Source organism: Pantherophis guttatus, chromosome 1 (assembly GCF_059756535.1).
Source record: "Pantherophis guttatus breed Tessera chromosome 1, ASM5975653v1, whole genome shotgun sequence".
In the NCBI taxonomy this organism is placed as follows: domain Eukaryota; kingdom Metazoa; phylum Chordata; class Lepidosauria; order Squamata; family Colubridae; genus Pantherophis; species Pantherophis guttatus.
This window is the reverse complement of record NC_142063.1, coordinates 172,108,997-172,123,218: the sequence shown is the minus strand read 5'-3', so window position 1 is coordinate 172,123,218 and position 14,222 is coordinate 172,108,997. Positions and strand designations below refer to the sequence as shown.

Here is a 14,222-nt window from a genome sequence, read left to right as displayed (position 1 = left end):
GAATTAGCTAAAGAAAACCTTAGTAAAAATTATTCCACTATGAATGAAGAATATAGACAAGAAAGATTTAGTGTAAACTTGGAACAAGGGGCTGAAATAGCTAAGATAACAACAAGAAGAAACACTATGAAACATCCAGATCTGCTTATCCCTATCCCTTGGAAAGGACTCAGTAGGTAGATAAAAATGCCAAATCCAGTCTAAACATCTGGCTGACTAATAATAATAATAATATGACATACCTGTATCAGAAAAGTCATGGGAGCACAAAGTGGAAAAAATTATCGAAAATGAGGCAGTGAAGATCTTGTGGGACTTTCAAGTACAGACGGATCGTCATTTGGAACATAACATGCCAGATATCACAGTTGTTGAGGGCCGAAGCATACAATTTATTGATATTGCTATACCAGGAGATGCCAGAGTCGAAAAAAAAAGAACTGGAAAAAATCACGCAATATCGTGACCTGGCCATTGAAACTACACGGTTATGGATGTAACAGTGATACCCATTGTCATCAGGGCACTTGGTACCATGTCCAAGAATTTTACAAAACATCAAGAAATTGCAGCTTCCTGCAATAACACCAGCGGAACTGCAAAAAAGCACTACTTGGAACATCATATATTTTAAGAAGGTACTTGGTTGATACCTAGGACACTGGCAGCAACCCGTATCAACCATTAGCACCACTCAATTGTATTTGTGACACATTTTTAAATGTTCAGTTGACTGAGTTTCATGTTTAATGAATAAAAGAGATAATAAATATATAATAAATATGAAATATAATATATATCATATCATATCCTCCCTATCTATGGTAAGGACTTGATAGGTAGACAAAAATGCCAAATCCAGTCTGAATATCTGACTGACTAATAATGATAATAATAATGTGATACATTTTTAAATGTTCAGTTGACTGAGTTTCATGTTTAATGAATAAAAGAGATTATAATAATAATAATCTACAACGTCATGATTGAGTTGCCAAAATCATACATTGAAAGCCTTGCCAGAAGTTTGGGTTTGAATGCAGCAAAAATGACTGGGAACACCAAATTGACAAAGTTCTTGAAAATGAACAGGTCAAGATCTTGTGGGACTTTTGAATCCAAAAAGACAGACATCTGGCCCACAGCATGCCTGACATCACTATTGTGGAAAAGAAAAAAGTCTGGTTCATTGATATTGCAATACCATGTGATGCACTGATTGAAGAGAAACAACTAGAAAACACAACGAAATATAGCAATCTGCAAATTGAAGTTGAGCGATTATGAAGGAAGAATTCAATGATTGTACCAATAGTAATAGGAGCCCTTGGAGCAATACCCAAAGGGTTGCCTAGATACATGGACATTTTGAACTTATCAGATCTGAGTATTGTGACTTTGCACAAAACCACCTTACTCGGAACTGCCTATATACGAGGGGTGAAATCCAGCAGGTTCTGACAGGTTCTGGAGAACCGTTAGCGGAAATTTTGAGTAGAACCGGCAAATGCCACCTCTGGCTGGTCCCAGGAGTGGGGAGGGAATGGGGATTTTGCAGTATCCTTCCCTTGGAGTGGGGTGGGAATGGAGATTTTGCCCTGCCATGCCTACCAAGCCACACCACACCCACCAAGCCATGTCCACAGAACCAGTAGTAAGAAAATTTGGATTTCACCACTGCTCTATACTCAAACATTATCTTGACAGCTCTTAGGTCCTTGGTTAGGACTTGAACCATTACGTTTTTACCAGTTGAATTGAATTGAAGATTAAATAAACAAATAAATGAATGAATAATAATCTCCACACTACCAAGATAGTTTCTAACACTTTCATTGGGAATCTGACTCTTTAAAAAAGTAGAAACTAGAGATTTGGTGACAAATTGATCACTGTAATTATAACTAGACCTGTCATTTGTTCAGTTGAGTTCCTTGCTTTTCTGGCAATTTGGAATTTAGTAATAGAGATATATAAAGCCTTGTACCACTTTGAAGAAAACCTTTGAAGAAAGATTCTTCCAGATTTGTTTGAATTAGCTTTGTCAACTTAGAATCCATTCAAATCATGTACATATTTCTATTACCTATGGTTAGTTTTGCAGATATACATTTGATTGCTATCTGCAAAATGTTGGTAGTATAACAGTGAAGGAGCAGCATGATGTAATATGATATACAGTTGTTCCATGCTAATGACTTTCTGCCTAGCTGTCAGTACCTCAAAATATAATTGTAGAATGCTTCTAATGTTGTTTAAATGTTTTAAGCAAAGGGTCTTGTTTTTTTTAAACACTAATGTTTTCCTTTTGTTTCTCCTAGTTCCCCCCCCCTTGCTTACATGATTGTGAAAAGAAGTTATGCATAGATAGTTTAATTTGATATTTGAACCAAAATACATGCTTTATGGTACTTAAATCAGAGTTGTATTCTAGGTTTAAACTGGAATTTGTTGGCTTGTGGATGCCTGTTCTTTTAAGCACAATAAATCATAATCTTGGATGTGGGTACAGTATACATCTCACCAAACTATCCATGTCTGGTTTATTTATTTGCTCAGATGAACAAATAGCTGATCTATACTAACACATGTTTATTGACATTATTGTTTCGTAAATCAAAGGTCTTGGTTTAAAATGCTAAGCAAATATGCTTGTTAGCAAACACTTTAAACCTGGAACAACTTAGGCAGCCCAAGAGCATGGATAATTATTCAAAAACTAGCTGCACACTTTTCTTTTTAAAGCAAACTTTTTAGAGGTAAAATATATGATTAACCTCTGTCCTGTGTTTCAAAAATCACTAGTAAATTTAGTTGGGTATTTTATATTTGATTTCAAGCAGAAATACATATATTGATCCCCAATAGAGGAAATGAAAATCATTTAAAGCTAAGAAGAGGTACTTAATAAAACAGTTGAGCCATTGCCCCTTGTTCCATTTATTATCCAATGAAATTATTTAAAGAAACATTTCTGGAAATCTATGTACTGTACACTAATTTGCATATGATGCAATCTTTAAGTTGCGGATCTGTGGTTAAAGGGCTGAAGTTCAAGGAATCTGAAAGTTGTGTTGCAGATGGAACTAAGGACCCAAATACATTTGCCCATAATTAAATGGAGGAATTCAGTGGAACAAGCTGTTCTTGGGAGGTTCATTTTATCTGCAATATATTTTGCATGCAAAGATTTAGATAACTATTCTCTGATTATTGGCCAGGCTAGTTGCATCTTGGGAATTAGAGACCAAAACATTTTGGCAAGTATCAAGGTACCTACATCTGAGTACAATTAGGTTTTATGCCATAAGCAGTGTAGCTCTCTCAAATGTATTCTTTGATATACTTTTCCTGTGATTTTTTTTCTTAGACAATCTATTTCATCTTGACTCATCATCATTCCAAGATAGTGGCATCTCTGGGGCTCTCTGCTAATGTTAATATGGTACAGAAGATTTAAAATTAGGTAAGTCCTGATGTTCATATAGATTAACATCAACATGTGTCAGCAGCTTCTCCTTTAATGTTTTTGTTGGTGTTTTCTTTCAGCTGATGTTCACAAGAAAAAGAATCACGTGATGTATGAAGGCAAACATATACACTTTTCTGAGGTTGACAATAAGCCGTTGTGCTCCTACAGCCCCAAACTGTGTAAGCAGAGGCGATTAAATGGCTACGCCTTCTGCATCAGGCATGTTCTGGAGGATAAGACCGCCCCTTTCAAGCAATGTGAATATGTGGCGAAGTACAATAGCCAACGCTGCACCAACCCCATCCCTAAATCTGAGGACCGTAGGTAAGTGACAGCAGCAACACTAAAACAGAGTATCAACAAGATAAGTAAAGTAAATAACGGAAGCTATATAAGTCCGTGAATGATGGGTGATATTAATGAGAGGCCACTTGTGAAATTGATGAATGTATTTATTTACTTACAGGTCATATATGACCGCCTATCTCATAAAGAGACTCTATAGGTAATGTACAATAATCTATAAAATATAGTGAAAAAAAATCAAAGGTGTCCTTCCTCCCAAGGGCCAGACCAAACATTGCCCCAGCTGAACCCACCCCCCACCTTCCTAGCCCAAAGCTTGCTAGAAGAGCTGATTATAACAGCTTCCATTTTGGCTGGAGGAGTAGAATAAGGGGAATCTGTTGGGAAAATAGTTGAATATCACAAGATTAGACAATGGGTCATCAGAAAAGTCTTGTCGCTAAACATGCAACCTTTTAAAATACGCGTTTCTCTGCTTTTTAATAAAAATAGAGAAAAACACAAAACTAATGGTGATAGGTTGTCAATAAGAAGGAAAAAAGAACATATAAAAAGTGCTATAACAAAAGTGAAAAAATATGACAAAAATAATATGTCATTATAATAAACTTTTAGAATTCTACATATATTTGTCTAATGCAGATATTTTTCAGTATACAATTCTGATACATTTATACAACTTTTTTAACCTACTGTATTTTGTACAAATCAGTCCCATATTTCATTATACTTGTTGATACATAGTCTATGTCTAGATAGTCTGCTAATAGGTGGTAAATACAATCAGGTCTTCAATTATAAAGAGAAATGGGCCATGAATTTCTCTTTCCAACGCTGTAATTTCAGTCTTTGGGCCCTAATAAGGGCATGAAGAACCCATTTATTTTCCCTGATTGTCAAATTCCATGTATTAGGTATGTAGTTCAAGAGAATAGTATCCCCTGAGTTTTTTTAGCTTTTGTTGCACAATCATATTTATATACTCCACTACTTTCTCCCTAAACTTGGTAAGTATAGGACATTGTAAAAACATATGTTTTAAAGAAGTATCCTTATATCTCCAACAAAATGCTGTTTTTGACAGTCCTTTTCTATACAAATATAATGGAGTCTGTTCAGTTCTAATTTTTTGGTTGTTGTATAAATCATAATTTGAGGTCCATTGATACTCTTGCTATAGAAATTAAGACACTACAGGATCCTTTAATTCTTTATTCCACTCATTTCTTAACATCTGCATATCAAATTGATTTATATTAATAAATAACTATTAAAAACTAATAATGGAGTTAGCTATAAAGAATTTAACAAGTTCTTCTAGTATTTAAAATGGCTCAGAAATTGAAAGTGCTGCTGGTCCAAAAAAATGTGTTAACAAATATTGTATTTTTGTAAATATTGCCATTGGGTTATATTTGAGAGATGACATTTATCTTTTAACACAGAATATGTTAAAATCGTCTTCATCATCTAGTCAAAAGTCAATATCCTTACTCCCACCCAATTTTTTCGTATTGCCCCTCCCCCCCATTTTCAAAGGTGGGTCAGTAAACATGCAAACAATATTTTTGAATGTATGCATATAATCATGAAATCTAGTGTATTTCATGAAAGTTGAGTACCCATGTACACAACCTGCTGTGCTTAAAAAACTGCAGAAAGAAAAATTAAGAAACAGGCATGCTACAGCCTAAAGCACCATCAATATAAAACACCTTTTTATTTCCAATAAGACCTCCAGATGCCATAAAGGCTGGTTAGGAAATTTAAAATGGTGGGAGGCTGTAACCCAGTATTTTACTTTTGCAGCCTTTTTCTGAATAGGCAAGTTTCCTATGACTGTCATTTTATGAATATAAATACAATGTGCTATATGGCCTCTTGGACCATAATTGCTTCTGTTATATTTTTCTGAACCATTCATTTTTCCTGTTTTAAAAGTTATTTGCTTATCTAGTGGCCTGTTAGTTGTTAGTTCTCCTTTCAAGTATGACTTTAAATAATGCATATTTTCCAAAAATATAAACATTTCTTGAATTCCCTCAAAGGGAAGGTGCACCTTAAATTCTAGCTCAATAGTATTTGACATACTGTATGTACATATGCAGCAATGAACAGTGGAATAAAAAGATTAATTGATCAGTAAATTAATGATGGACAACTTGATTTGTTCCCTGCTACAACATGAGCCACTTACAATGGTCTCCTTTTCAAGATACACACAGTCCTCTAATGGTTGTCTTGCTTAGTGATTGTTCACTGTTGATATGAATGTGATGACAAAGTAACTTTGTGAGCAGTCCTTGCATATACAACCTTTGCTAGTCTGTAAAGCAAAAGAAAGTTGAAGTAAGATCATAAGCACAATTGCAGTTTCACTTAATTCCCGATTCCCTTTAAAAACTTGCCAATTCCAGTTGTGGTCACTAAACAAGGACCACCTGTAAATGGATAGCACTGAATAACATTGTCTCATTCTAGTTCTTCAGTGCAGTGCAGATAGGTTAGATCTTAAAATGGATAGTGCAACTGCTCTGATCCTTTCTTACCTCTTCTCTTAAGTTCTTGTATTTTGCTTTTTTTGTGGCCTGCAAGCCTTAATAAGGTGTCTCTAAAAGGATAAAAATAAAGAGGGGTCAAAGAAGTTAAAATCAAATGCTTTAACTTGTTTATCAGTCCTATTCCAAGGATATATGTAAGATAGGTTTTTGTTCAGATCTGTTTCTCCTCAAACAACAAAATTTTGCTGACGTTTTAACAGACAGTGACAATTACTGCAAGTGGGAGAAGTGTGAACCACAAAGATAATTTTGCACCAGTGCCACTAAACTTTAATTTTGATGTTGTTATTGTGTGTGTGTATTTCTAAACAGCCCAGCCATTCTGTTAACGTTATTCAAAATAATATGTTTCTTTAATTCTGTGTAAATAATCTGAGATTTATACATATTTGTATATACTTGCATTACAAATATTTTCTGGCAACAGCAGTGGAGCTTATGGCCTTGATGAGGCTTGAGATGTTGGAGGCACTTGGCAGTACTTCTTTTGTAGCAGGCAGCAATGTCTGGAAATGGTGAATGGATTGACTTTTAAAAAAATGCTCCCAAACTTCAGAAAACTGCCTAGCAGGTTGCATGCAGCCCATGGGCCATGTGTTGATACAGACACATTCTGGCAGCTGACTGTCTTTTCCAAGGCCTTCATGGCCTTCAATAACACCAAATGCTATTATGCAATATATTCCTGGACTATTAGTAGTTATTCCTAAAAAGAGAATCTATCCACCACTTCAGTATTTACACTTTCAGTTCTGAGGATGATTTCTGTACCTATTGTCCCTTATTTCCTTGTTTATATTTAATTTTATGGATTTTTTTCATTTGATTTTCATTGTAAGGTTGCACATCCTTTGTACTTTCAGCTAACAGTAGTGTCATCAGCTAGTGCAAGCTATTCATACTTCTTCATCCAGTTTTTAAAGTCCAGGCTTATCTTCTAATCTAGTTTCCCTCACTATATATTCAACATATGCAGTACATAGAAGCGCATACGGATGTCTTGGGTTTTCTCAAGTTTCCTGTATGCATTGGCAATAATGTCTCATATTCCTCAGTCTTTCCTAAGGCCAGCTTGAAATTTTGGCATCTCCCTTCCATGTAGGCCTTAATCTGTGTTGGATGAGTATTGTTTTGCTAGCATGTGAAATTAAAGATATTGTACAGTTTTTGTACTTTCTGTTAAGTTTCCTTTTTTGATATTGGAGAGTTGATTGATTCTTCGAATCTGTAATCAACTGTGTCATTCTCCAGATTTCCCGGGATAGCTTGGTTAGAACCTTTATTGATTCTTCTGTGGCTAGCCCTGTTTCTGTGGGTGTTACATCAGTTCCTGTAGCTTTTCAGCTTTTCAGTTAGACCAGAATGCTGGTCTAACTCCATCTTCTATCATTAGAGGTTCTTGTAAATAGGGAATACCTTCTTAGGTATCTTTGATGTTGACATCTCTACTATATGGGATTTCAGTATAGTTTTTTCATTTTTGTTTGATGCTCTTTTAATCACTTATTATCTATTCTTTAGCATACCAGCTGAAGGTTTGAACCTATTTTTGAGTTCAGTTAGGGAATTGCGGTTGATAAAAAAATCAGCTGTTATGATAGTGGCTGAAGCTGATAGCTTGGAACACAGCATGCTGATCCTATTCAAATTGGTTATCACTTTGTATGTGATATTAGAGAGCCTAGGAACATTGAGCTGATATCATGGTTGTGTTATTTGTTGCGTTGGTTGGTTTTTATCTTGTCCGTTATGTTATTTATTAGTTTGTTATAATCTTTTATCTTGTTTTAAAACTTTGGTAGCCATCCAGAATCACATAATTGAGATGGGCAACCTATAAATTTAACAAAATAATGAATGAAACAAAAACCAGCACGTTGGATTAGTTATAGAAACAAATTAATGATTATTGGAAATAATATAGTTCAAGTTACCAGGGGAAGATTCCAGTTACATTTTGCATGAGCTGCTTTGGAACTTGCTGATGTTTTTAAACTATGTGTAAAATGAATTATAATCATATAACTGGAATAATTTTAACATGAATGAATGAGCCTCCAGTAAATCTTATTCCAGCTATCTTATCTGGGAAAAGAGGTTCCTGGCCACCTTTGCCATTTGATCATCCAAGAGTATACCCTAATGAAAATATGCTGTTTCAAGGGACAGTATGTTCAAATGTAAAACATTTTTCCTCCAAGAAGTCTTAAACTATATGTTCCAGACAAGTTGTATTTTCATCATGGTGTTCCTGAAAACCAGTAAGAGCAGGGAAATTATAATTCTGTGATTGTAATTGCCAAAATGTAGTAGAAGAATCATTGAATCTATTTCTAAAGTTAAATCTTGCAAGACAAAGTCCAACCAAAAAATTACAGCATGTTGGGGGAGGGGGAGGATGTGTGTGTGTGTGTGTGACACTATCTGTAGTTATAGTGTCTTGAGACCTGGGTTATTGTGATTCATTTAGCTCTACTTGCAGAATAGTGTAGAAGGAAACTTTCAATGGAGTACAAAAATGATGTTAGGCTTTATACTTCCTGCTTGACTGACTGACTGACAGTGCTGCAAGTGGCTGTTTATTCGTTCATAGAATACTGATAACAGGCCTCTTGAGGACAGGATTTTAAAGTCATGGCTGAAAACTGAAAATGATGGGAATCTGGTACTCTGGCCTCTCACCATCTAAGGAGTTTAAGGCATCATACATAATTCTTTCAGTTCTTATATATCTATATCATCACAACAATCCTGTAAGGATGGTTAATTTATACAAATGAGAAGTATAAGATTACCTGATAAATTTCATTTGAATAAGGGGCTGAGCTGACCCCGCTCCTAGTTTTCAGACATCAGTATACTGTATTAATTTTTTTTGGGAATTGGTAAAGTTGAAATGATAGATTTTTCCGTTCTTAAACAATTTTCTGTGACAGGCTATTAAATTAGACAATTTTTACACTTTTCTTCATTTCAAGCATAAGCCTGAAGTGTTAGAGAATTAAGTTTCCACAATGTGTTAATTCTAACACAGCTATTTTTATTAGGATATGAAAAAGATTGTCTTGAAAGATTTCTGTTACACTTAAATAATCAGTCCCATCCTCCCTTACAAATGGGCATCATTTAAATATGCAGGCTGTAACTGCAAATGTTCAGAGCTCTGGATATGGTAACTGTTCCCATAAAATGTTTACTGTAATTCAAGTTTTGCTTCCATTTTTGAAGAGTTGAGCATGACAGTTTATATGTCCTTCACTGAATCTTCCCCTGAATATAAATAGATTTTTTCCCCTCAGTTTTGACTTGACTGACAAAGTGTTGATGATTAGCTCTTTCTTCCTGATTCTTTTCAGACATAAATATTGTGAGAAAAATACATATTTTTTGCTTTTGATTTTCAAAGGTATTGCAACAGTCACCTACAAGTTCTTGGCTTTTTACCGAAAAAGGAGAGGAAGAAAAAGAACGATCCAACAGAAGAGGTAAAAGTTCGGCACCAGATGGATTCAATAGCCTTCAGCCTGACAGTTCCTCCCCTGGCTTTGAAGATGCCCAATGGCCTGGATGGGATGTCCCTCTCTCCACCAGGGGCCCGGCTTCCTCTCCACTACTTGGAAGCAGAATTGGAAGACCCCTTTGCTTTCAATGAGGAAGATGAAGAGCTCAAGAAAGGGACAGCTGTGAAGAAAAAGTTGCAGAGCAAATTAGCCCAAAACCGTCAACGCCAGAAAGAAACTGAGATTCTGAAAGTTCGCCAAGAGCACTTTAGCCCCGTTCCTGCACCTTTGCAGCAGCAGCCTTTGCAACCACAGCAACATGCCCATCTCTCACCTATACCAACGTCGTTAAAGCCAGCAGTGCTCCCACAGGACTTAGTCTGCAAGTCACCTCAACCTCAGAATACCAGCCTACCAATGCAGGGAGTGGCACCCACCACACATGCTATAGCACAAGCCAGGCAGTCGGCCAACAAAAGACCTCTGCCTCTCTTGCACCCTACTAAAGTTCATGCCCCAGACCCACCCAGGGCTGACAGGATCCTAATGAAAGCCACAGCCTTCTCCCCATACTCATTCTGTAGGAGCCGGTTACAGAGACTGATGAAACTGTGCACTCAAAAACATCAGCTGGATGCTGATCTCTTTCCACATTTAGGTAAGTACAGAAGTATATCTGCATTTCTGTTGGGTGTAAACAGATCGGTAATTGTATGCGAGCAAACTAATTGGAGGAATATTGGGTCTTTTCATTTGTTTATTGGAAATAACAAGATAATCCATAATGTCTCCATATGCTTCCTCAGAATATACAAGTACTCATTACTGTTTACTATTTACTCATTACTATTTCATCATAAAGTCAGAAATATATATCTTCTGTCCTGGAAAAAGAAATTCAGGGGCACTTGAATGTGGCTGAAGAAGCTCATCTTCTTTCTTCCTTTTCAGGGTTGGACTGGTCTGAAGATAGTGGAGAAGAACTGGAAGAATTAGATCAAACTTCTCCATACCAAGTTGCATGGTCTATCCGGGAAGCCCTCAGATATGAAAGGAATGAGTGAGTACACGAAGAAGGGCAAAAATAATACAAAATAATACAAAATAAAATAAAATAAAAACTTCCCTGCTAGATGGAACTCTGCTTGGATACCTTCAGTGAAGGGAAGTCTACCAGTTGTTTGGGTAATTGATTCCACTGTCAAATTGGTTCACAGAATTTTTTAAATTCACTTTTATTTTTTAGAAGTATAGCATGCTGCATACTCCCACAATTTTAGGTGCCATATTGTCAAAAAGTACAAAATAGCATAACAATTTAAGTAAAATCAGATTGGTAATTAAATAACTAACCCATATGAGGTTCTAGAGAGTCTATCTCCAAAGGCCTTGTGAAAAGGCCCAGTTTTTAGTGCTTTCCTGACATTCAACATTTAATCAAAATAACAAAACATAATGTTCTTCTCAATGTAGTTTTTATAATTGCTTGTGGTTCTGGTCTGTTCCTTTTTTAGGAGTATTGATTTGAAAATCATTCATATGAATAACTGAGTTGCATGCTATTACAAATGAGTAAAGCTGTTACATAAGGACAGATATTTGTAAAAACCATTGCTAATAGATTGTTGTGTTGGATTTGCTGTTGGAAAGAAGATTATCAAAAGGGTGGGAGATAAAACTATATATGATTTTTTTTGGGGGGGGACATTTATTTACAACAATTTGTCCTCTGTCTGCTCTTCCAACATATTCTGCGATAGCTCATATAAAATTTCAAATATAATTAAAATAATTAATTAAATTTCTTTGATTAAAAATAATTACCCAGAGATAAAGAGTAATGTATCCACCTAATACATTGCACCCACAGATGTTCTCTAGGAAAACCAGGTCTTCACTGCTTTTCAAAAGATTAAAAGGGGTATGGGTGAGGCTTGAGAAGTATTCAGATTATGGATACATCTGGAGCAGAAGTTGCTCCAGAGGCCAGAACTACCCTTCCAGAAGCGTATTCCATATTCCCATTCCCATCCATCAGCTTCTCACAGAGTGTACTTATAACATATCTCTTTGGCTGAGATGACAGCCAAATAAATAGAACCAACAATTTGAATTATAGTCAGAAATACATTGTCAACCAATGTAGTGTCTGTCATAAAGGTATCATAAGTCTTAGTCATGAGGACGGCTGTCCTAATTGAAAATTCTTCGTAGTTTTAAAAGGCAGCCCCAAGTACAGTGTAGAGCCACTTACTGTAAAAAAATGTAATGGCCAGAAAATAAACTAAAGTCAAGCAAAGTCTCCCCTAGCCATCAAACTCCATTGTTCTAAGAAGAGCTCTTTGAAGATCTGCTCTTTCATGTGACATTCACTTCTGTCTAGAGCCAGTGCTGGGACAATAACCACACCAACAGGATTCTATGTCAGCTTGTTTTGTCCCACCTAACTTAATCCCTTTCAGTCTTCAGACATCAGATAAGGACTCCACTATATCTCCTGTCTGGTCATGTGGAGATATACTACTGAATGATGGATAACTTGAGTAACATGGGAGAGAGAACTGAGTACTGTGATGCCTGTACAGGAGTGGCTAAGGGCTCATTTGCTAATCCCCCATTATTACAAACTGTCTTTATAGGTAGGAATATCCCCATAAGTTCCAGTTATCACAGATGGTCCAGATGATATCAAAATTTTGATTCTCCCTACCATTTTCCTGCAAATACATTGTCTGATTTTTGTTGTTGATGATGATCAGCCAAGTGTTGATCAATTGATTGTTACAGAAATTGGTTGGATGCCTGGTCAGCCTAGCATGACATTGTAGGCTAGAGTGAGTAACTAGTCTAAAGTCATTCAGCTGGCTTTCATGCCTAAAGTAGTACTAGAACTCATAGTCACCCGGTTTGAAGCCTGGGGCTTTAATGATTAAGGCTGTCAAAAAAATTCTGAAATATTTAATCGGATAAAATCCACTGAATCCACAGAAGACTTTTGTAGAAAAAAGTAACTTTGTCGATCACATTGAAGTAGGGAAATCACATATGGGAACATTATAAAGGAGGCTCTTATATTGCCCATCCAAACCAATATTTTTCCTGGTAGATAGATGCACTAGATTGAGGAAGACTGACAGAGGAAGTGGTACTGGGAGGTTGCATGAGGAAAAGAGAATCAATTATTGCTTCCACTGGCAGGAAAAGTAGCTCTTACTTTTACAAAAAAGCAGTCCTGATATCTCAGCCAACATTTAAAGCAGCAAAGTAAAAATAACAATAGACGCAGGTGGTAAAATTTCTCAGATGGTAAAAGCTGAAAGAGTTTTAATAAAAGCACCAACTGATCCTTTTAGAAGAACAGATTTCATAAATAGAATATAACAAACTCTCTCATTGGTTGCTATCTCACTTACAAGATAGGAATTTCTAAAAACAATATAGTGCATTGCCATTTATATGATTTAATTGTGAACAAGAGCATGGACTGGACTGGACATCCATTTCATGAGATTGGTCCAGCCAAATTTCACATTTTTCATCAGGCCTGGGACAGGAAAGTAATGCAACGATTGTTTACTCAGAGATACTAGCTGTTGTGAATGTTAGCAAATGATGTTCCCAAATGGCTGTATATGAGGTCTTGCTCATGATTTAGGGGATTATGGGAATGCTGCAATGGAACTATGCTCCTAGCAGCATGACAGCATGCCTAATCAAGTAGCTGGATTTCATTATAGAGTGTGTGGATTCAGCCAGAGTATTAGTATTGGGTGATTTCAGTCTCCTTTCCCTGGGGGACCTCAGGAATTCATGGCTATCATAACAAACATGGATTTGACTAGATCCTTACTGCCTGACCCCAAACAGCTGGGTACATTTTAGATCTGGTATATACCTCAGATCCATTGTACAATAATCTGGTTTTGGAGGATTTTTCTGCGCACTGTAATGGGGTTTCCTCCTTTACTGCCTCATGAAGATGGGGTTAACTAGAACCACCAACTTCTTCTGGGAAGAGGGACTCATTAAAATAGCCCCTCCAGACAGCAAATTTCCAACAGGAATAGTTGGATAATTGGATAATTTCCTTGTAAGTCTGTTGAACACCTTGTTGATTTCTGGAACATAGAAGGACTCAACAGAATTACCATTGATTGACCTCTTGCTATCCGTTGATCCTTTGCTGCTCCTTTCATTGAGTTCATTGAGTTGTCCCACTGAGTGGGAAATGGAGCAGGTAAAGAGATGCCTGGAGTCACACTGCTATAAAAACAAGAAAATTGTTCAGATGCAAGAAGTGGCAAAGGTGGCAAAGTATAATGAACAGAAGGATGCAAGCCACTGTACCCTTCTTGCACCTGGAAAAGTCTCTTTAATCCTTTG

General features: G+C 36.3%; 1 protein-coding gene across 1 annotated transcript in view; it reads left to right on the top strand.

The window, feature by feature from the left end:
* INO80D (INO80 complex subunit D) overlaps positions 1-14,222 on the top strand; it is a 36,900-nt gene that overhangs the window by 9,617 nt on the left and 13,061 nt on the right. The window contains exons 2-5 of the mRNA XM_034431478.3: positions 3,371-3,466; positions 3,550-3,796; positions 9,746-10,497; positions 10,791-10,899. Coding sequence (XP_034287369.1) covers positions 3,579-3,796; positions 9,746-10,497; positions 10,791-10,899 — 1,079 coding nt within the window. The 5' untranslated portion in view covers positions 3,371-3,466; positions 3,550-3,578. The remainder of the gene's footprint in view (positions 1-3,370; positions 3,467-3,549; positions 3,797-9,745; positions 10,498-10,790; positions 10,900-14,222) is intronic.